Raw genomic sequence first — 21,611 nt, forward strand, 5'->3', positions numbered from 1 at the left:
TTATGTGGACCAAGTGTGACAAACTATGTTGGCGAGGTAGGACCGAAACCAGTGGAGGACTATGTCTGTGATACCAATAGCTGACAGACGTGAGATGAGTGTGTCATGATTGACAGTGTCAAATGCAGCAGATAAGTCAAGGAGAATGAGAATGTTAAGTGAACCACTGCCAGCAGACAGGAGGAGGTCATTTACCACTTGCAGGAGAGCAGTCTCTGTACTCTGATGTGTGCGGAAACCAGATCGAAAGGGCTCATACAGATTGTTTCAATGAGAAAAGAGTGAAGTTATGAAGCAACCACTCTTTTCAGTATTTTTTGCTAAAAAGGGGAGGTTGGAGATCAGTCGATAGTTTGACAAAGAGGTTGGATCTAAATCAGGCTTCTTTAAAATGGGGTAACTGAAGGTGTCTTGAGGGGAGTGCCAACAACATCAGAGTTGAGGCATGAATTAGCCAGCAATGCAATTGGTTCACAGATGGTCATAGAGCATGCCTTGAGTAAAGGGGTGGGGGCAGGGACAAGCTGATATGAAGAGCAGTTAGACTTAGTGAAGATATAGAGACAGAAAGGGAGTGAACAGTTGTGAAATGGATGAGTTCAGGGCCCAGAGGAGTAGAATGGGGGAGAGAAATAGAGCGGTAGGTTGAAAGCACTGGTAAATTTGGTTAATTTTCTCTTTAAAGAAATTTACAAAAGCCTGACACTGTTCAGCTGTCTTGGGGCAAGCTGCCACAGGAGGTTAGAGAAGTTTATCAACAGTCCTGAAGAGTGTTTTTGGCCTAGACTTAGAACCACTTATGATTGATGAGTAGTAGTTAGAACAGGCAGCATTTAAGGTGTCCCTATACTTATGAATGTTTTCAGTGTAGACCAACGAGTGGACAGTAAGACCAGTTTTCTTATGCAAGTGCTCAAGACATTGGCCAGTGGCTTTCATTACTCTGAGCTCAGGAGTGAACCAGGGACGGGTGCGGGTGGCAGGGACAAGCCTATTCTTTACAAGGGCTAAGTCAACCAGCAATCTAGAAAGAGTGTCATTGTAAACGGCAATCAGATTGTCAGGGGAGGAGAGCTCATCATGTAGGTCAAACAAGGGTGATGCCTGTATAGGAGCAGCAAAGAGGTTGTGGTTAATAGACCTAATATTCCGGTAGGTCACAGACATTTTCTCAGAGGAGGGAGGAGGAATGGTAGTATGGAAACTGCATACAATGAGCTTATGATCAGAGATACCAGAGACAGAGATGTCATTTAGACCAGTGGAACAAAGACCTTGATTATAGGTGAGGAAGTTAACATACTGTGTCAGGTTAAAACAATCCAAAACAGAAATGAACTCAGAGGTGTAAAAACATTTGGTATCAACATGGATGTTAAAGTCACCAAGCATAATCACAGCAGGACAAAGGTGAGATAACTGTAAGGAGTTCATTCAATTCAGACAAAAAATTGGCAGATGGTTTAGGGGGCCAATAAACTAACAGCAGCGTTAGGGGAGGGGTTGAAATAATCTTTAAAGCAATGTATTCAAAAGATGTCGCATCGAATAGTGTTAGTTCTTTAACTGTCAGATCCAACCAATACACCACAGTCAACCCACCTCCTGTCCCTACTGATCTAGGTTTAAATAAGTAGGAATAACCACAGGGAATCAGCATGTTTATGCATTCACCAGGTTGTTACCAAGTTTCTGAGAGATAAAACATGTCGATTTTCTTCTGGAGGATGAGATCATTGATTAATGAGGTTTTGTTGGCAATGGATCGTGCATTCAAGTGGGTGGTGTTAAAGTAACGATGAATTGGAGAGGAAGGAGCAGTCAGTATAGTAAGACGACGAAGATGGTCATGATTTCTCCCTCTACTGGCTTTTTTCAGGGGTCAACGAGCATAAGTACATTGAGTTGGAATTTGAACATCACATCTGTAGATAATTGACGGTCCTCTTTTGGAGCGGTGTATGTAACATGGGCAATGAATAATTCCAAGTGAGCGGCATAGGTTATAAGCGAGTCCAGAGGGGCGTGACGACAAAGTAGTTTGAGATCAGCCGAGGTGTATAAAGGCTGCATTGCCAGATGGTAAAACGTACACATGCACAGCTCAGTTCTTCATGCATGAATTTACAGACACCCATGATTGTCTCATATCACTGTGATTGATCAGGGGCAGAGAGTATGCCCTGGCACCTATTGAGACAGATTGCTGACTGTGTACCTAGCTCTTATTTCTGGCATTAATAGTGGCACAAATGCTCCGGGCCCCTATTGAAATAGAGATGCAGCTCACGTTTGCAAGAGTATGATATAAATCTGTGTGAACCAGCATGCCATCTCTATTAAAATTTGTGTTATTATGTACAATATTTTAAGCAGACTGTATTTATGCAGTGCTCATTAGTCACTACTGAGCCCCCCATACACACACACAGTGGTTCTACTGGAGGCATTAATCTCAACTCTAGTGCTTCCATAAATCCCATACTACGAAACTATAATTTTATGATCCTAATTGCGTTCCTAGCTTTGCGTCCACAGTACCAACACTGCCATAGGCTGACACAAACAGTAGTGCTGTTCTAATCACACTGTCAATTATGACAAGAATAATAACACATCAAGCACTAGAATTATCTTCACCCATTGTGTGTATCAAAACAAATGATTATAGTGTTAGATTTTAGCATCTTTGATTTCACATTAACTCCTCATTGATGAGAATGGGAGGGAGGACAAAGTGAGATAATAAGGAGCATTTATAGCCTACCATTGTCTGGTTATTGTCATAAAATGACACTAAAATATGGTTGGCTGAAACATGAAGAAGTAGAACTTTATTAGCAAAGTATGAGAACAGGTGCTTGTGAAAACATTGTTAAACCTTTGACTGAATATTGTGAACTCTTTTCTGATTAGCTTCACTTTGATATAGTTAATCTTCTTTAGCGTTCTACCTGATGGCAGGTTTGCTCTGACGGCTTCAGCCATCAAAGTTTCTAGGGAAGAATTATAGTAGTGGTTTCCTGTTGCCTTCTACTGAATTATTATACTGTAGAGGTTTTCTCCTCTCAAACATTCAAACCTATGGACAATTTAGAGTAGCCTGTTAAGCTAACCGCATGTCTTCGGACTGTGGGGGAAAATGGAGCACCTGGAGGAAATCCACACAGGCACGGGAAGAACATGCAAACTCCACACAGAAAGGCCCCTGTCGGCCATTGGGCTCGAACCCAGAACCTTCTTGCAACAGTGCTAATCACTACACCACCATGCCACCCATATAGTTAATCATTTTGCTCCAAACCATCAGTTTCCTTTATAGCTATTGTCACAGTTTGGTTCAAGACTGCGATAAAAATGGGAGACAACACAAAAGGTAGAATATAGAACAAGATTATTTATTTGCCAAAAATATGTAGATCTACAAAAATAAATATAAATCAATCTAAAATCAAAAATGCCTCTGCTGTCATCTGGTCTGCTAGCAACGCAGACCTCCCCCAGACAGATCATGCAAACTGTCAGATTGCAGGCACTCATGGATGTACAGTAAGTGCAGGGGAGAGTGGGGATGCAAACAGGAAGTGTAGTCAAATCAGTAAGCAAACTCATAATCAGAAAGCAGGCAGGGGTTGGTCGATTGGCAAACAGAATGGTAAAGAGCAGACTAAAGTGTTAAACGGGTAAACATAGTAAAGGTTCAGGAAACGGCAGGCGGGCGGGCTCAGTATGACCAGGCAAACACAGAACGATACTTCGCACTGAAGGTGTGTGAGGGAGAGAGGCTTAAGTAGCACTGCTGATTAACAGTTAACAATAGTCAGCTGAACTTAATAAGAGGGAGACAGGGGGCGCTGTGAACTTTGGGTGTTGTAGTCTTAGGAAGCCATGTTTGTAGTTCAGTTAGAGTTTTGACTCACAACGCCATTACTGACAGAAACCTCCCCCCATATCATAAACATATTAAATTGATATGTTTATGACAAAGATATCAATGTAATGTTGATAAATTCAATTTTTAAATTGTATATTTTATAATTGAGCCTCAAAACATGAGATTAAGTGACAAATGAGCATTATCATAAAACAATCATGTCATAGTCCAGTTGTGCCTTCTGCTCATTCCTCATGTCTTAGCTGTTTCCCCTCCCCTTTGTTTCTCGTTTTATCCGTGTGTGTCTGAATATGCCTCTCCTGCTTTCTTGCTTCTGCCAATCAACTCCTGCTGCCAATCTATCTGCATACCTGCAATCCATCCAGCAATCAAGCTCTAGTAGTATTTATACCCCGGCTCTGCAATCCAGTCTTTGCCAGATCATTCAGTCTACTAGTTTGGTACTGCGTGAAGGCCTACTGTAACTGGTGAAGTTGTCTCTTGTATGTTAATAATAATAATAATAATAATAATGATAATTTCAATTTATATAGCGCCTTTCACAAACCCAAGGACACTTTACACAGGAGTTAGCAAAAAAAAAAAAAAAGGCCACACTAGGAAGAGTAGTGTGAGGTAAAGAGGAAGTTTTCAAGTTAGCTTTGAAGGAAGAGAGAGTGGAACAATCACGAAGCGATTGTGGTAATGAGTTCCAAAGTTTAGGAGCAGCAACACTGAATGATCTGCCACTCATAGATGCCAGTTTAAAACATGGAACAGTCAGAAGTCCACAGACAGAAGATCTGAGAGAGCGGGAGGGACAGTACAAATGAATTAGCTCACAGAGATAGGAAGGGGTGAAACCATGAAGAGCTTTATAGGTTAAAAGCAAGATTTTGTATTTAATCTGAGAGATAACTGGCAACCAATGCAGTTGCTGTAAAACAGGAGTAATGTGAGCAGTGCGCTTGGTGAGTGTGAGGACTCTAGCTGCTGAGTTTTGGATGCACTGCAGGCGATTGAGCAATGTGGCAGGGAGACCATAAAAGAGAGAATTGCAATAGTCAAGACGAGAAAAGATAAACGCATTGACCAACATTTTGGCATCAGTTTCCAAGAGAAGAGGGCGGAGACGTGCAATATTGCCAAGGTGAAAGAAAGCATTCTTAGTAATGAGTTTAAAATGGGGTTCAAACGTAAGGGTGGAGTCAAAGAGAACTCCAAGGTTTTTTATAACTTGGGAAGGACTAATAGACACACCATCAACATCAATAGTGAATTTGGAGAAGTTCAGAACCTGTCTTTTGGTGCCTACTAATAGAACCTCCGTTTTGCTAGCATTAAGTTTAAAGCAGTTCTTATGCAGCCATTGCTTAAGGTCAGTGATGCAAGTCTTTAGCAGCTGGACAGAGGCTATGGAAGGGGTGATAGTGATGTAGATTTGAATGCCATCAGCATAACAATGAAAGTTTAGGCCATAGTTATGAATAATCTGGCCTATAGGAGAAACGTACAATATAAAAAGAAGGGGACCAAGGACAGAACCCTGAGGCACACCTTGAGCAACAGTAACAGTGGATGATTTATGAACACCAATAGAGATGAACTGTTGCCTGTTTGCTAGATATGACTGAAACCAGGCTAAAGCTAAGCCAGTAATACCAAAAGAAGATAGTCTGGAAATGAGTATCTCATGATGTACAGTGTCAAAGGCAGCTGTGAGGTCCAAGAGAACAGGGACATTGAGATGACCAGCATCAGTTGAGAGCAGGTGGTCATTAACAACTCTTAAGAGAGCAGATTCAGTGCTGTGCAGATTGCGAAACCCTGACTGAAAGGGTTCATAGAGGTCATTATGAGCAAGGAAAGTATGAAGCTGAGAGGCTACAACTTGCTCCATTACTTTAGCTAGGAAAGGGAGATTTGAGATGGGTCTGTAATTGGACAGTGAAAGAGAATCTAGACCACGTTTCTTTAGTGTTGGTGTAACAGAAGCAATTTTGAGGGAGATGGGAACAGTGCCTAAAGCAAAGCACTGATTAATCATCTCATCTCATCTCATTATCTCTAGCTGCTTTATCCTGTTCTACAGGGCCGCAGGCAAGCTGGAGCCTATCCCAGCTGACTACGGGCGAAAGGCGGGGTACACCCTGGACAAGTCGCCAGGTCATCACAGGGCTGACACATAGACACAGACAACCATTCACACTCACACCTACGGTCAATTTAGAGTCACCAGTTAACCTAACCTGCATGTCTTTGGACTGTGGGGGAAACCGGAGCACCCGGAGGAAACCCACGCGGACACAGGGAGAACATGCAAACTCCACACAGAAAGGCCCTCGCCGGCCACGGGGCTCAAACCCGGACACTTCTTGCTGTGAAGCGACAGCGCTAACCACTATACCACCGTGCCGCCCCTGATTAATCATATGAGCAATATAAGGGGAGATAGCAGATACACAGGATTTAAGAAGTGCAGTGGGTGCAGGGTTCAGCAGACATGAGGAGGAGGACTTAGTCATAATTTCCGATACTTTAGAAGAATCGTTTTGTTTGAATCAATGTTTTGAGTTTTGACTAACTGTGAATCTCCTATGCTTCAGATCCACTGCCTTCCTCTGTCTGCCAACCACCCCAGTCTGCCTGTCCACTCAGATCCCCTGGAAAACCCCTGATCTTCTGCTTGCTTTTGTTTAATAAATCTACCCTTCTTGCTGAACTGCCAGTCTTGAGTCTCACTTTTGGGTCTATCCTTCTCCATTTAACATCATGTGCATGAAAGGCTGTTTTAATTAGCTACATTTTGATTCTTTTCAGGATTGGGAAGATGATGTAAGGCGCTTCAAACACATCTTTCATCACCCCAGCAACACAGAACTTGTGGTCCTTATTGGCAACCATGACATTGGATTTCATCATGAGTAAGTTTGATGGCTACCAAGAAATTATTCTTGCTTGAATTGAAAAAGACAACATTGTCTTTGTTGTCTCCCAAATAGGATGACCTCTTTTAAAATTGAGCGTTTTGAGAAAGTTTTCAACATGACATCAGCACAGATCCTCACCAAGAGAGGAGTAAAGTAAGCTGCTTCACATTGAATTAATCAATTGTCTGTCCAGGCACTGTTTCTTGTGCACTCTTTTTTTTTTTTGTGTGTGTGTGTGTTTAGTTTCTTATTGGTGAACAGTGTGGCACTACATGGAGATCACTGTCCCATCTGTCAGAGTGTGGAAGACAAACTTTACAGTTTTGCACAGCAACTTAACTGCTCCACACAGGTAACACATCATTATACAAAACCCATTTCCAGAAAAGTTGGGATATTTCCCAAAATACAATAAAAATTAAAAATTGTGATTTGTTTTTTCACATTAACCTGTATTTCACTGACAAAAGTACAAAGAAACGATTTTCAAAAGTTATACTGACAAACTTTATTGTATTTTGTAAATCTAAATCAAATTTGAATTTGATGCCTGCAACACACTTAAAGAAAGTTGGGACAGAGGGAAAATAAGACTGAAAAGTTTATGGGATATTCAAATAACACAATTTTGGAAGATTCCACAGTAAGTAGGTTAATTGGTAACAGGTTAGGTTATCATGATTGGGTATAAAAGGAGTATGCACCAAAGGCTCAGTCTTTGCAAGCAAGGATGCAAAGGACTCCGTTGTGCCAAAATTGTTAGCCAATTCAAAAAGAACATTTCTCAATGTAATATTGCAGAGAATTTATGTATTTCAAAATCTACAGTATATAATATTGTGAAAAGATTCAGAGAATTCAGAGACGTCTCAGTATGTAAAGGGCAAGGTCAGAATCCACTGTTTGAATGTGCATGACCTTCAAGCCCTCAGGCAGCACTGCCTGAGAAACTGTCATGCTAATGTGACAAATATAGCCAAATGGGCTCGGGATTACTATGGAAAACCGTTGTCCCTTAACACAGGTCGAAGCTGCGTCCAGAAATACAACTTGAAACTGTATGACACAGTTCATCAATTCTATGCAGAAACACTGCTGATTTCTCTGGGCCTGAACTCATCTTAGATGGACTGAAAGACAGTGGAAACGTATGCTGTGTTCAGATGAGTCTACATTTCAGCTTGTATTTGGGAAAACCGGACGTCTAGTTCTCCATGCTAAAGGTGAATATAACCATCCGGTTTATCAGAGAAAGGTGCAAAAGCCAGCATCTATGATGGTATGGGGGTGCATCAGTGCCCACAGCTTGGGTGAGTTGCATGTGTGTGAAGGTACTATTGACGTGGAGGTGTATATTGGGATTTTAGAGAGACATATTTTGCCATCAAGGCAAATATGTCTCTAAATATAAAATACCCAGCCACCAGGGTTGCACAAGCCAGTGCATACTTAGTGCCGGTCCCAAACCCAGATAGATTGAGGAGGGTTGCATCAGGAAGGTCTTGTTGTGTTAAAAAAAAAAAACAGAAAAAACCCTATGCCAAATCAAATATGTGGACTATGATGATCCGCTGTGGCGACCCCAAATGAGAGCAGCTGAAAGAAGATGATATGTTGCCATCAAGGCAGCATCTCTTCCTGGGAAGGCCATGCTTATTTCAGCATGACAATGCTAGGCCTTATTCTGCATGGGCTAGAACAGTGTGGCTTCGTAGACACAGAGTGCGTGTGCTTGACTGGCCTGCTGCCAGTCCAGATCTATCTCCTATTGAGGATGTATGGCAGATCATGAAGAGGAGGACCAGACAATGGCAACCACAGACTGTTGAGCAGCTGAAGTCTTGTATCAAGTAAGATAATATTCATGAAATATATCAGTCAGGATTTAGGCTTAATCATAGCTTAGAGACTGCCTGTTAAACTGGTGAATGACCTACTACTGGCCTCTGATCAGGGTTGTGTGCCCTTGATTGTGTTGTCGGTGTTAAAGCAATGGCCCTCTCCTGGCTCAGGTCTTATTTGACTAATCATTATTAGGTTGGAGACGTAAATGGTGACTTCTCTATGCATACTATGGTAAAGTTTGGTGTTCAACAAGGTTACATTTTAGGCCCACTGTTTTTTTCTATATATACTGTCTCTGGTTAAAATTATTCAGAAATATGGTATTAGCTTTCACTGTTATGCTGATGACACAGTTGTATGTTTCAGCAAAGCCAGATGACAGCATCAGCTTAAAGGGTATGTGCAGCGAAAAATAAACATAGGCTTGAAATATTACACATTTTGCACAAATGCCTTTTGACCACCCTGTACTGTTACACTGTGTTGCATGAAGCAGTGCTTTAAAATTCTTTTGTATTCCTGCTAACTCAAGGGCACAGCCATGCTGCTATCTTGTGGGCAGTGTCAAAGGTCAGTATGATGTAGAATCATTGATAGGTGTATCCTGATTGTCCTTGATTGTCTCCTAACACTGCAAAGTACCTGAGAGTACAAAACATTGTTGAACAATGGCAGAGTGCAAAGCCTATGGTTGCAAAAATTATAAACATGATAATAAGAAAAAGCATATTTTCTGTGTTCCATTGCTGACAAATAAGCAATCTAAATGCCTTGCTAAACAGTGGCTACACAACTTGGGAACAGGTCACACTTTAGAAACACTCTTTGGGAGAAATTCTGTTGTTTGTGAGGACCATTTTGAGCCCAAATACATTGAAAGGAATCTATAGAACGAGTGCTTGGGCTACGAAGGTTGCGTTAGAGTCAAATGTGATGCGATGCTATGCTAACAATATTCCAACTCTGTCCACGGAAAATGGATTCAGGTCATGCAAGCCAATTAACTAGCACAACATAGACATTCAAAGCTTATATATATATATATATATATATATATTAATCAGCTGGATAGTACAGTGGTAACGCTCACTGACTACGACGCAGGAGATCGGGGTTCGAATCCCGGTCGGGGCAAAACATCATCCAGTAAGGGTTCTTAGGCAAAAACCCCTCATGATATATCAGCCTACCTCAGGAATGAGTGAAGACATAACTGATAGAGTCATACCGGCTCAGACGTCGCCCGGGTCAACAAGGTCTGTGTCAGTTGCTAGGGAACCAGGGCAAACTGATGAGAAATGGGCTACTGGAACAAGACATCGATGGACGAGGACAGAAAATACGGATTTGCTGGAATGCTACTATACAAGCAATCCTAGAGAGAGGGGATACATGCAGCGAATGTGGGACCATTGGATACTTCGAAACCCACAATCAAGGCTAACAAAGAAACAGCTATTAGCCCAGTGTTCCAACATCCGTAATCGAAATCTACTACTATCACTATCTACTACTATCGTAATCTACTATCACAACTAGAGATTAATGAAATACAACAACAATGCTACGGCAAGGGGGAGCCAGGAAGACAGGTCAGCGGGGAGATGTCATCATCCCCACAACCAGAGATTGGGTACCAAGCCCCAACAGCTAACAGCCTCAACATAAGAGCTGCTGACCTGAGAAGGAAGATCGTGACCCAACTGGAAACCTGGAGCCCCCAACGAATACCGAAGCTGAGTTGCCAAGTACCTTCAGAAGATCTACTAGTAGATGTGAATGCTGCTCTGAAGACAATCTCCACAAGAACCATCACTGAGACCAACAAGCTGATACACAGTACAGCAACAGTAATCATGGAGATGCTTGGACACAAGGTGGGCTCGGGACATAACAAACAGTATCCACCATGGAAGAGACGATTAGAGGCCAAGATAAAGGCAGCACGGAGGGAAGTTAGCCAGCTAGCTGAACTACAGAAAGGGAACATGGTGAATAAAGGGGCACCCAGGAAGTACAACTCACTCTCCATACCAGAAGCACTCAAAACTGCCAAACAGCGACTAACAGCTCTGGCCACCCGGTTGAAGAGATACACCAAGGAGGGAGAGGCCAGGAGAATAAACAAGCTGTTCTCCACTGAACCAGCCAAGGTAGTGGAGGGGAACAACAACCGGTCAGACCCACCAAGAGCTGAGGTGGAAAAATACTGGAAAGACATATGGGAAAGAAAGGCATCACACAACACCGATGCCCAATGGTTAGTAGACCTAAGAGCTGACCACAGCAACCTCCCAGAACAAGAACCAGTAACCATCTCAATGGCAGACGTCCAAGAAAGAGTGTCAAAGATGAAGAGCTGGACAGCACCAGGCCCCGATATGATCCATACGTACTGGCTGAAGAAGCTAACTGCACTCCATGAACGCCTAGCAGCACAGATGAACCAGCTGCTGAGGGATGGAACCCACCCAGAATGGCTAACCCAAGGCAGGACAGTCCTAATCATGAAGGACCCCCAGAAGGGACCCATCCCATCCAACTACTGGCCAATTACCTGTCTCTGCACAACATGGAAGGCCCTGTCAGGCATCATTGCGGCAAAAATGAGTAAGCATGTGGCTCAATACATGAGCGAGGTACAGAAAGGAATTGGCAGCAACACCAGAGGAGCCAAGCACCAGCTACTGGTCGATAGAACAGTCGCCCGAGACTGTAAGAAGAGACAGACCAACCTGTGCACTGCCTGGATTGACTACAAGAAAGCCTACGACTCAATGCCACACACATGGATACTGGAATGTCTGGAACTGTATAAGATCAACAGGAACCTAAGGACCTTCATCCAGAACTCAATGGAAATGTGGAAGACAACCCTAGAGGCCAACTCAAAACCCATTGCCCAAGTCAACATCAAGTGCGGCATATACCAAGGAGATGCGCTATCACCACTGCTGTTCTGCATAGGCCTGAACCCCCTCAGTCAGATCATCACGAAGAGCGGCTACGGGTACCGATTCCGTAGTGGGGCAACAATCAGCCACCTGCTCTACATGGATGACATCAAGCTGTATGCCAGGAACGAGCGAGAAATAGACTCGCTGATCCACACCACCCAGATCTACAGCGATGACATAGGGATGTCATTCGGATTGGACAAGTGTGGCCGGATGGTCTCAAAGAGAGGCAATATCATCCGGACTGAGGGGATTGACCTACCAGAGGGCAACATAGGTGATATCCAAGACAGCTACAAGTACCTTGGCATTCCACAGGCTAATGGAAACCATGAAGAGGCCACAAGGAAGTCAACCACAGCCAAATACCTCCAGAGAGTAAGGCAGGTCCTGAAAAGTCAGCTGAATGGTAAGAACAAGGTCCGAGCCATCAACATGTACGCACTACCAGTCATCAGATACCCCGCTGGTATCATAAACTGGCCAAAGGAGGAGATAGAAGCCACAGATATCAAGACTAGAAAGCTCCTCACCATGCATGGAGGGTTCCACCCCAAGTCCAGCACCCTGAGACTATACACTAAGTGGAAAGAGGGAGGCCGAGGGCTAGTGAGCGTCAAGACCACGGTCCAGGATGAAACATCGAAAATCCGAGAATACATCAGAAAGATGGCCCCAAAGGATGAACTGCTAAGTGAATGTCTCAGGCAGCAGAACCCTGATGAGAGTGCAGAGGAGGAGGAGGAACAGACAACCTGGAGGGACAAACCCCTACATGGCATGTACCACCGTCAGATAGAGGAAGTGGCTGATATCAAGAAATCCTACCAGTGGCTGGATAATGCAGGACTGACAGACAGCACAGAGGCACTAATCATGGCAGCACAAGAACAGGCCATAAGCACAAGAGCCATAGAGGCCAGGATCTACCAGAGTAGATCAGACCCAAGATGCAGACTGTGCAAAGAAGCCCCTGAAACAGTCCAGCACATAGTAGCAGGGTGTAAGATGCTAGCTGGATCAGCGTACATGGAGAGGCACAACCAAGTGGCTGGGATAGTATACAGGAACATCTGCAACCAGTATGGAATATAAGTACCCAAGTCCCAATGGGCCATACCACAGAAGGTGGCTGAGAACAACAGGGCCAAGGTTCTGTGGGACTTCAGCTTCCAGACTGACAAACAGATCCTGGCTAACCAACCGGACATAGTGGTGGTGGACAAAGAGCAGAAGAGGGTGGTGGTGATAGATGTGGCGATCCCAGCTGACGCCAACATCAAGAAGAAGGAACATGAGAAACTTGAGAAGTATCAAGGGTTGAAAGAGCAGCTGGAACGGATGTGGAAGGTCAAGGGTTGCGTGGTCCCCGTGGTAGTGGGGGCACTTGGGGCAGTAACCCCCAAACTGGAAGAGTGGCTCCAGCAAATCCCAGGAACAACATCTGAAGCCTCAGTCCAGAAGAGTGCAGTACTAGGAACATCGAAGATACTGCGCAGAACCCTCAAACTCCCAGGCCTCTGGTAGAGGACCCGAGCTTGAGGATGACATGGATACCACCCCCCGCCGGGGGTGAGAAGGAGATTTTTATATATATATATATATATATATATATATATATATATATATATATATATATATATAATGAGTGATTCCACACTTATGGGTACTGAAATGGGGACATGAACTTATTCACCTAAAACCATTTCTTTTTTTACCATCAGGTCACAAAACATGTAATCTTTAATGAATGATATGTTAAAAGATAACTTTAATTTTCTGAGATGTAATAAAAACATATTTATATGCCAAAGTCAAGCCTATGAGTTCCAAAATGATGTCTGTTACATTACTTCTGTTACGATTGTCCATCTCGCGTCTGTTACAAATTAATTACAATCTAGCTATATACCATGTTAATCTTATTGAAAGAATGTGTATGTTTATTCTACTACACATGTTTATTAATGGGCAGCACGGTGGTGTAGTGGTTAGCGCTGTCGCCTCACAGCAAGAAGGTCCGGGTTCGAGCCCCGTGGCCGGCGAGGGCCTTTCTGTGCGGAGTTTGCATGTTCTCCCCGTGTCCGCGTGGGTTTCCTCCGGGTGCTCCGGTTTCCCCCACAGTCCAAAGACATGCAGGTTAGGTTAACTGGTGACTCTAAATTGACCGTAGGTGTGAATGTGAGTGTGAATGGTTGTCTGTGTCTATGTGTCAGCCCTGTGATGACCTGGCGACTTGTCCAGGGTGTACCCCACCTTTCGCCCGTAGTCAGCTGGGATAGGCTCCAGCTTGCCTGCGACCCTGTAGAACAGGATAAAGCGGCTAGAGATAATGAGATGAGATGAGATGTTTATTAATTATATTTGCTAAAACATCACCTTCCTATGTTTCAAAAAGTAATTCTACATTGTTAAAATTGAGAATATATATGTCCACAACACTTCTGTTACGTTCTGACTTTGGCATATAAATATGTTTTTATTACATCTCAGAAAATTAAAGTTATCTTTTAACATATCATTCATTAAAGATTACATGTTTTGTGACCTGATGGTAAAAAAAAGAAATGGTTTTAGGTGAATTTTTAAAAATAAGTTCATGTCCCCATTTCAGTACCCATAAGCGTGGAATCACTCATATATATATATATATATATATATATATATATATATATATATATATATATGAGTCAAAAATTGCTAATGGGTAATAATGGTGAGACACGTATAAAAAATCATCTCCATCCACTATTTTAAACATAAATTGGATATTTTTTGGTTTAAATAAAATAATATTGCTCTAAGAAATAATGTTGACAACTTCAGATATCACAAGCTATATTTGCCCAATAAAATCATGAATTAATTTTTTGAAGTTGGTGAATTTTAGACACCCGACCGTAACAGTTCTGACTAACCAACTTCGACAAGGTTTGATTGCTATACAACTTATTGTCGGAATTAAATCAACTACACTCCATAAAACAGGTTTACTGAAGTGTTTAAAAAAACACATACAATGGGCCTGCACATTTTCTAAACACGAAAAAATCATTTTAAAAAAAGACCCTTATGCACGTTACTGTTTCCGTCAGAAGTCAACATCAACTTGTGAATAAGAATATTCCAACTAAAAACATTAATATAGAACAATATATGTAATCAATCACTTTAATATAAAAGCACCAATTGATTTATAATTAATTCTCGCCTTGGAATCTGCCTGTTTTCAAAATACATCGATGGTAAAATCAAAGGATCGCTGTCTGTCAGAAAATAACGTACACAAGACTGTATCGTATATCTCCGACCGGCATAGCACCGCATGATACACAAACCTCCAGGAAATCCACACTACCACAAGTTTTGATGACATCATCGCTTTCCGAGAAGATGGAGAAACTGGCCACCTGAGCAGCGTGTTTTTGCAGTCTGTCAAGAAAGCTAACGTGCATAATACGTAACGCATGTAAGTATAGATTTGTTCTTCACTCACTAAAAATGAACCGTAGCGATCGGGGAACTGGCTGAAATACTTCATAATGGATCTAAACAAAAATTGACGCCAGTGCAACTGAAAGAATTTGCCGGGAGGGTGAATGATCGTGTGGAATGTGTTGGTCCCTGACGGAAGCAGGAAGTCGCACGTTACAATCTGACGGACATTTCTTATGCACGTTATATTTTGACGCCCCCCAATTGAAGATAAATAAAATTTGTTTTGGGTGTACTTGTCACCATGTCAGACAGGTCTCCTTCTGGAGTCAGAGAGCTTTAAGTGGACTTGTTGGAAAAAGGAAGAGATTGATGGCCCAGAAATATGTTTCTATGGCTGTAATCCAAATTTTAAGTCTCATTTATTACTTTATGGTGCATGCATATTACTATCAGACAGTTCCAGCTGTGTGCAATACTCATGTTGTAGTCTTCATTTATGAATTTTACTATATAATTTTGGTCTTAGATTTCTCCTGTTACTTAAATATTCATATTCCCCTTTCCCTAGTCAGATCTTATAGTGCAATTAGAGTACATTTCAATGAATTCATCTTTGGTAATTTATGTCCGTCAAAAGTAACATGCATAAGTATACTAACCCACATGTGTTTTAATATTGTATTGTTCCACAGAGTCCTGTTTCCAATCCTTAATGTTAATAGTAAGTTACTACTGTTATGTTATGAGGATTTCTTCACAATGAATTCTTGTGTTATGTCGGTTCATAAGTGATAACAGAAAAGTTATCACCTTGGCTCTTGGTCGTGAATCTTTTCACCTGTTTCTTGAATAATTATATTCTCATTTTCTGGAAAGATCTTTGATATTTTCCATTAAGTATTGTAAAAACCTGATTATTTCATTCTTATATGCATGGAGTTTTGTAAAATAAGGAGAAAAAAACTAAAAATACTTCATTTTTTTCCGTCAAAAAAATAACATGCATAAGCGTAGATTTGATAACTTCGCAGATGATTTTTTTGAAAATCCAGTGTGATTACTATCTTTTCAATTGTTAATATGTTTAATAAAATAATAAAAGTTTAATATGATGTAGTTTAATTTTTCAATAAAAGAATATGAATTTTGACATGATTTGTTACATATTATTAGCCATTAGCAGATTTTCATTCATATATATACACACACACGCACACTTATATATATATATATATATATATATATATATATATATATATATATATATACACATATACATACACACACACACACACACACACACATACACATATATATATATATATATATATATATATATATATATATATATATATATATATATATAATCCAGCCACTGGGGGTGCATAAGCGTACTCTTGGTGCTGGTCCCAAGCCCGGATAAATGGAGAGGGTTGTGTCAGGAAAGGCATCGGGCGTAAAACTGCCAAATGTAACATGCGGGTTGAAAAGAGAAATGCTATACCAGATTGGTCGGGGCCCGGGTTAACAATGGCCGCCTCCAGTACTGTTGGCCAACAGGGTGCCGGTGGAAAGTATGCTACTCTTGCGCCAAAACGGAGAAGGAGAAAAAGAAGGGGGGAGGCGTGTTAGGAGAGAGCATGAAAGATGGAAGGGAAGGAGCTTAGACTCGAGGGTAGGAACACTGAATGTGGGAACATTGACTGGCAGAGCGAGAGAGTTAGCAGGTATGATGGAAAGAAGGAAGTTGGACATTTTGTGTGTGCAGGAGATGAGGTGGAAGGGAAGCAAGGCCAAGAACATTGGAAGTGGATACAAGTTGTTTTATTATGGAGTCGATGGAAAGAGAAATGGTGTTGGTATTTTTGTGAGGGGAGAGTTGGTCAACAGTGTGATTGATGTGAAGAGGGTGTCACATAGAGTGATAGGCATGAAGTTGGAGATTCAAGGAGTGGTAATCAATGTTGTGTGTGTGTGTGTGTGTGTGTGTGTGTGTGTGTGTGTGTGTGTGTGTGTGTGTGTGTGTGTGTGTGCCCCACAGGCTGGATGTGAGAATGAAGAGAAAGAGTTTTTCTGGGAAAAGATGGATGAAGTGGTAGAAAGTATACTGAGGGAGGAGCACGTGCTGATAGGAGCAGATTTTAATGGATATGTTGGCAAGAGAAACAGAGGAGATGAGGACGTGATGGGCAGATATGGTGTAAGAGAGAGAAATGTGGAAGGGCAAATGGTGGTTGATTTTTCAAAGAGGATGAATTTGGCAATAGTCAATACATACTTCGAGAAGAAAGAGCAGCACAGGGTGATGTTTAAGAGTGGAGGAAGAGCTACACAGGTGGACTACATACTCTGCAGAAGGGGTAACCTGAAGGAGATTGGAGACTGTCAAGTGATGACAGGGGAGAGTGTAGCTAGACAACATCGAGTGGTCGTGTGCAGGATGAGCTTGAAAGTGAAAAAGAGGAAGCATGAAATAGTGGAGCCAAAGATTAAGTGGTGGAAACTAAAGAGGTTGAACATCATTAGGAGTTTAGGGAAGAAATGAAACAAGCATTGAGTGGTAATGCAAGTCTGCCAGAAGATCGGGATACTACTGCTATACTAGTAAGAGAGGCAGCAAGGAAGGTGATAGGGTAGTCATCGGGAAGGAGGAAGGAAGACAAGGAGACATGGTGGTGGAACAAAAATGCAGGAAATTATAAAAGAGAAGAGGCTAGCAAAGAAGAATTGGGATGATCAGAGAGATGAGCAAAGCAGGTGGTTATACAGAGAGATGAGACAGAAGGCAAAAAGAGCAGTAGTGAAGGTGAAAGCAGATGCATACCAGGAGTTGTACGAAAGACTGGAGACCAAAGAAGGAGAGAAAGACCTGTACAGACTAGCTAGGTAGAGAAACAGGGAAGCAAGGGATGTACAGCAAGTAAGAGTGATGAAAAATGTAAATGTAAATGTGCTGACAAACAAAGAGAGTGTATTAAGAAGGTGGAAAGAATACTTTGAGGATTTATTAAATGAGGAGAATCCAAGAGAGAAAAGGTCAGATTCATTGGAGACAGCAAATCAGGAAGTAGAGTTGGTTAGTAAGGATGAGGTGAGGGCAGCCATGAAAAGAATGAAGACAGGGAAAGCAGTCAGACCAGATGGTATCCCAATTGAGGTTTGGAGATGTTTGGGTGAGACGGCTGTGGAGTTCCTAACAAGATTGTTTAATAAGATCTTAGAGAATGAGAAGATGCCGAATGAATGGAGAAAGAGTGTGCTAGTCCCAATATACAAGAATAAGGGAGATGTACAGAGCTGCAGTAATTACAGAGGGATAAAATTGATGAGCCACACCATGAAGTTATGGGAAAGGGTATTGGAGGCGAGATTGAGAAGAGAGGTAGCAATCTGTGAACAGCAGTATGGGTTTATGCCAAGGAAGAGCACGTCGGATGCAATTTTTGCTTTAAGAATGTTAATGGAGAAGTACAGGGAAGGCCAGAGAAAGCTACATTGTGTGTTTGTAGACCTGGAGAAGGCATACGATAGAGTGCCAAGAGATGAGTTATGGTATTGTATGAGAAAGTGTGGCGTGAATGAGAAGTATATTAGAGTGGTGCAAGACATGTATGAGAACAATGAAACAGCAGTGAGGTGTGCAGTTGGAACGACTGAATGGTTCAAGGTGAAGGTGGGACTTCATCAAGGATCTGCTTTGAGTCCTTTTTTGTTTGCCATAGTGATGGATAGCTTGACAGACGAAGTGAGGCAAGAGTCACCATAGGAACATGATGTTTGCAGATGACATCATGATATGTGGAGAAAGTAGAAAGGAGGTTGAGCTGGGTTTGGAGAGATGGAGGTACCGTATGCATTGGAATGAAGAGGAATGAAAGTGAGCAGTAGCAAAACAGAATACATGTGCATCAATGAGAATGGGGATGAGAGCGTAGTGAAGATGCAAGGAGTAGATGTAAAGAAAGTTGGTGAATTCAAGTACCTGGGGTCAAGTGTGCAGGAAAATGGGGGCTGCAATAGTGAGATAAGAAAGAGAGTGCAGGCAAGGTGGAGCAGTTGGAGAAGGATTTCAGGAGTCATTTGTGATAGGAAAGTCCCAGCAAAAGTGAAAGGTAAGACGTATAAGACAGTAGTGAGACCAGCTGTGATGTATGGATTGGAGACAGTACCCTTAAAGAAGAGACAAGAGGCAAAGTTGGAGGTGGCGGAGTTGAGGATGTTAAGGTTTGCGATGGGAGTGACAAGGTTGGACAGGATAAGGAACGAGCACATCAGAGGGACAGCACATGTGGAAAGCTTGGGAATTAAGCTAAGAGAGATGAGACTGAGATGGTATGGGCACATCCTGAGAAGAGATGCAGAGCATGTTGGAAGAAGAATGTTGAGGATGGAGCTGCCAGGCACACGAAAACGAGGAAGACCAAAGAGGAGATACATGGATGTGGTGAGAGAGGACATGAAAGTGGCAGGTGTGGTAGAGAAGGATGCGGAAGACAGGGAGCAATGGAGGCGAAAGATCCGCTGTGGCGACCCCTAATCGAGAGCAGCCAAAAGAAGAAGAAGAATTAAGTTGGTCAGTAAAACTTTTAAAATCTTTTATTTGTACTTTTGTCAGTTAAATAAAGGTTCACGTGAATTAACAAATCACAGGTTTTTTTTTTTCTTGCATTTTCGAGAAATCCCAACTTTTCTGGAAATGGAGTTTCTAATTAGGGCTGTAACAGTGTAGTCTGGTTATATTCCATGATAAAGAAACCTGAAGTATTTTTAAATCCTAAGGGTAAAACATATAAAGGCAAAGAAATCAAATTTAGAAGGCCCCAATACTCTTGTTGCAACACATAGCATACAAAGGAGAGCTCTATGGTGATAATGCCAATTAAATTCTCTTTTATTTATGTCGTGTTTTTAGCAATGTACATTGTCACAAAGCAGCTAAACAAAATTATATGTAGGTTTAGGAAATAGGTTTAGAGCCTAACGAGCAAGCCAGAGGCAACAGTGACAAGGCAAAGCTCCCTGAGATGACATGAGGAAGAAACCTTGAAAGGAACCAGAATCAAAAGGGAACTCATCTTCTTCTTGGTGACAGTGGATAGTGGGATGATGAGTCATTACTCTCTTATTATTTTAGTATAGGTTGTAGCTTTTATAGTGTCCAAGTGAAGATATCCACTGAAGAATGGATCTGGCCATGGGCATAAACTGTTTTCAGTAAGTGAAATCTTTACACTATCCATGTGAGACCATCCATAGAAGTCTCATGGCTGTCTTTAGGCTATCTGTGTGGGCTATCCTTAGCAGCAGTAAGTTATTCTCATTTTATGGAAGCTCTAAGCAGGAATAGAGCATCAGGATGGGCTAGGTTGGTCTAGACAGCCAGGGTCATGGTCAGATACCAGCATCGTCTCTCTGATAGAGCACCACTCCCAAGTGGACTCATTTAATTACAAATGCATGTCACAATGCTTAGGTTTCTTTTGCTGAGACAGACACATTTCTGTCCATGACATTTGGGGCACCGCTGTATGCTAATAAGCCACTTATGAAAAGTCTGTTGCTTCAAATAACTTGGGGGGATCAACACTGTAACTACAGGCATCCTCATCAGATGCTGATACTGCATGTGGTGGCCAGGCTAAACCTGACTGGCAAGCATAATGTCCTTTTCATGTTGAAGTGATGGGATGGCTTATATTCACAGTAAATGTAGACTTGGCTGATGAGATGTGTGGTCTGTTGGTCTGTTTTAATGTTAAGGAACTCTTTGATGTCACCATAAAAACAAGTGCTGTAATGTGTATGAGGGAGGATGCCTCCCAGCTGCCTACTCCTTGGTGGGGGTCCCTTGCAGGCAACACAGAATCGGGTTGCAAAGACGCCAACATACATGGTTTGGGTGCAGCAGCTACGGATTTGAAGCACAATTACAGTGCTACACATAGACCTGAGAATAATACGTTTTTCCAACTGGTTTTGCATGTGTATCGATCAGATCAACGTATTTTCGGTGCTCGGACTGTTCCACGTGCCATTGTTTACACTGATTTGGATAATTCTGGGAATTTCCATATCCTTATGTTAGCTGCACTGTGATCGGCCAAGAGGTGATTCGTGCTCTCAGCCAATCACAGCGTGTGTTAAATGCAGTGCTCAGAAATGTGCAGTAGGGATGCTTAGTTGTAATCCTGGAAGCAAACTTCGTCGGTAGTATTCCAGATCTGAAACTTTCGATTTCTCTCACAAACTAGTGTCAGATATGAAGTGAAGACAGACCATGGATTGTGAATGATGGAGTCTCTGCCTAAAAAGAGGAGGCTATGTGAACAGCAATTTCTAGCTGAATACACAGCCAAGTGAGCAATTTGGTCACATGCAAGCAATTCATGATTGCTAAAGGTTCATTGTGCCATCGCCAGTCATACAACAGTAGTACACTGGAGAAAGCAAAGTCAGCTATATACAACAAATTATCTGAGTAACTTCAGCATGTTCAGCTTAATTAAATGCTGTATGGATGGGCATCTTTCACTATTGACTTTATTAAGTTAAGTCCAGTATTAGACT

General features: G+C 42.0%; 1 protein-coding gene across 1 annotated transcript in view; it reads left to right on the forward strand.

The window, feature by feature from the left end:
• The window catches only part of mppe1 (metallophosphoesterase 1), a 170,869-nt gene that overhangs the window by 91,914 nt on the left and 57,344 nt on the right, over window positions 1–21,611 (forward strand). Inside the window, exons 3-5 of the mRNA XM_060900896.1 lie at window positions 6,695–6,798; window positions 6,877–6,957; window positions 7,048–7,156. Coding sequence (XP_060756879.1) covers window positions 6,695–6,798; window positions 6,877–6,957; window positions 7,048–7,156 — 294 coding nt within the window. The remainder of the gene's footprint in view (window positions 1–6,694; window positions 6,799–6,876; window positions 6,958–7,047; window positions 7,157–21,611) is intronic.

This window comes from Neoarius graeffei, chromosome 19 (genome assembly GCF_027579695.1).
Source record: "Neoarius graeffei isolate fNeoGra1 chromosome 19, fNeoGra1.pri, whole genome shotgun sequence".
Lineage (NCBI taxonomy): Eukaryota > Metazoa > Chordata > Actinopteri > Siluriformes > Ariidae > Neoarius > Neoarius graeffei.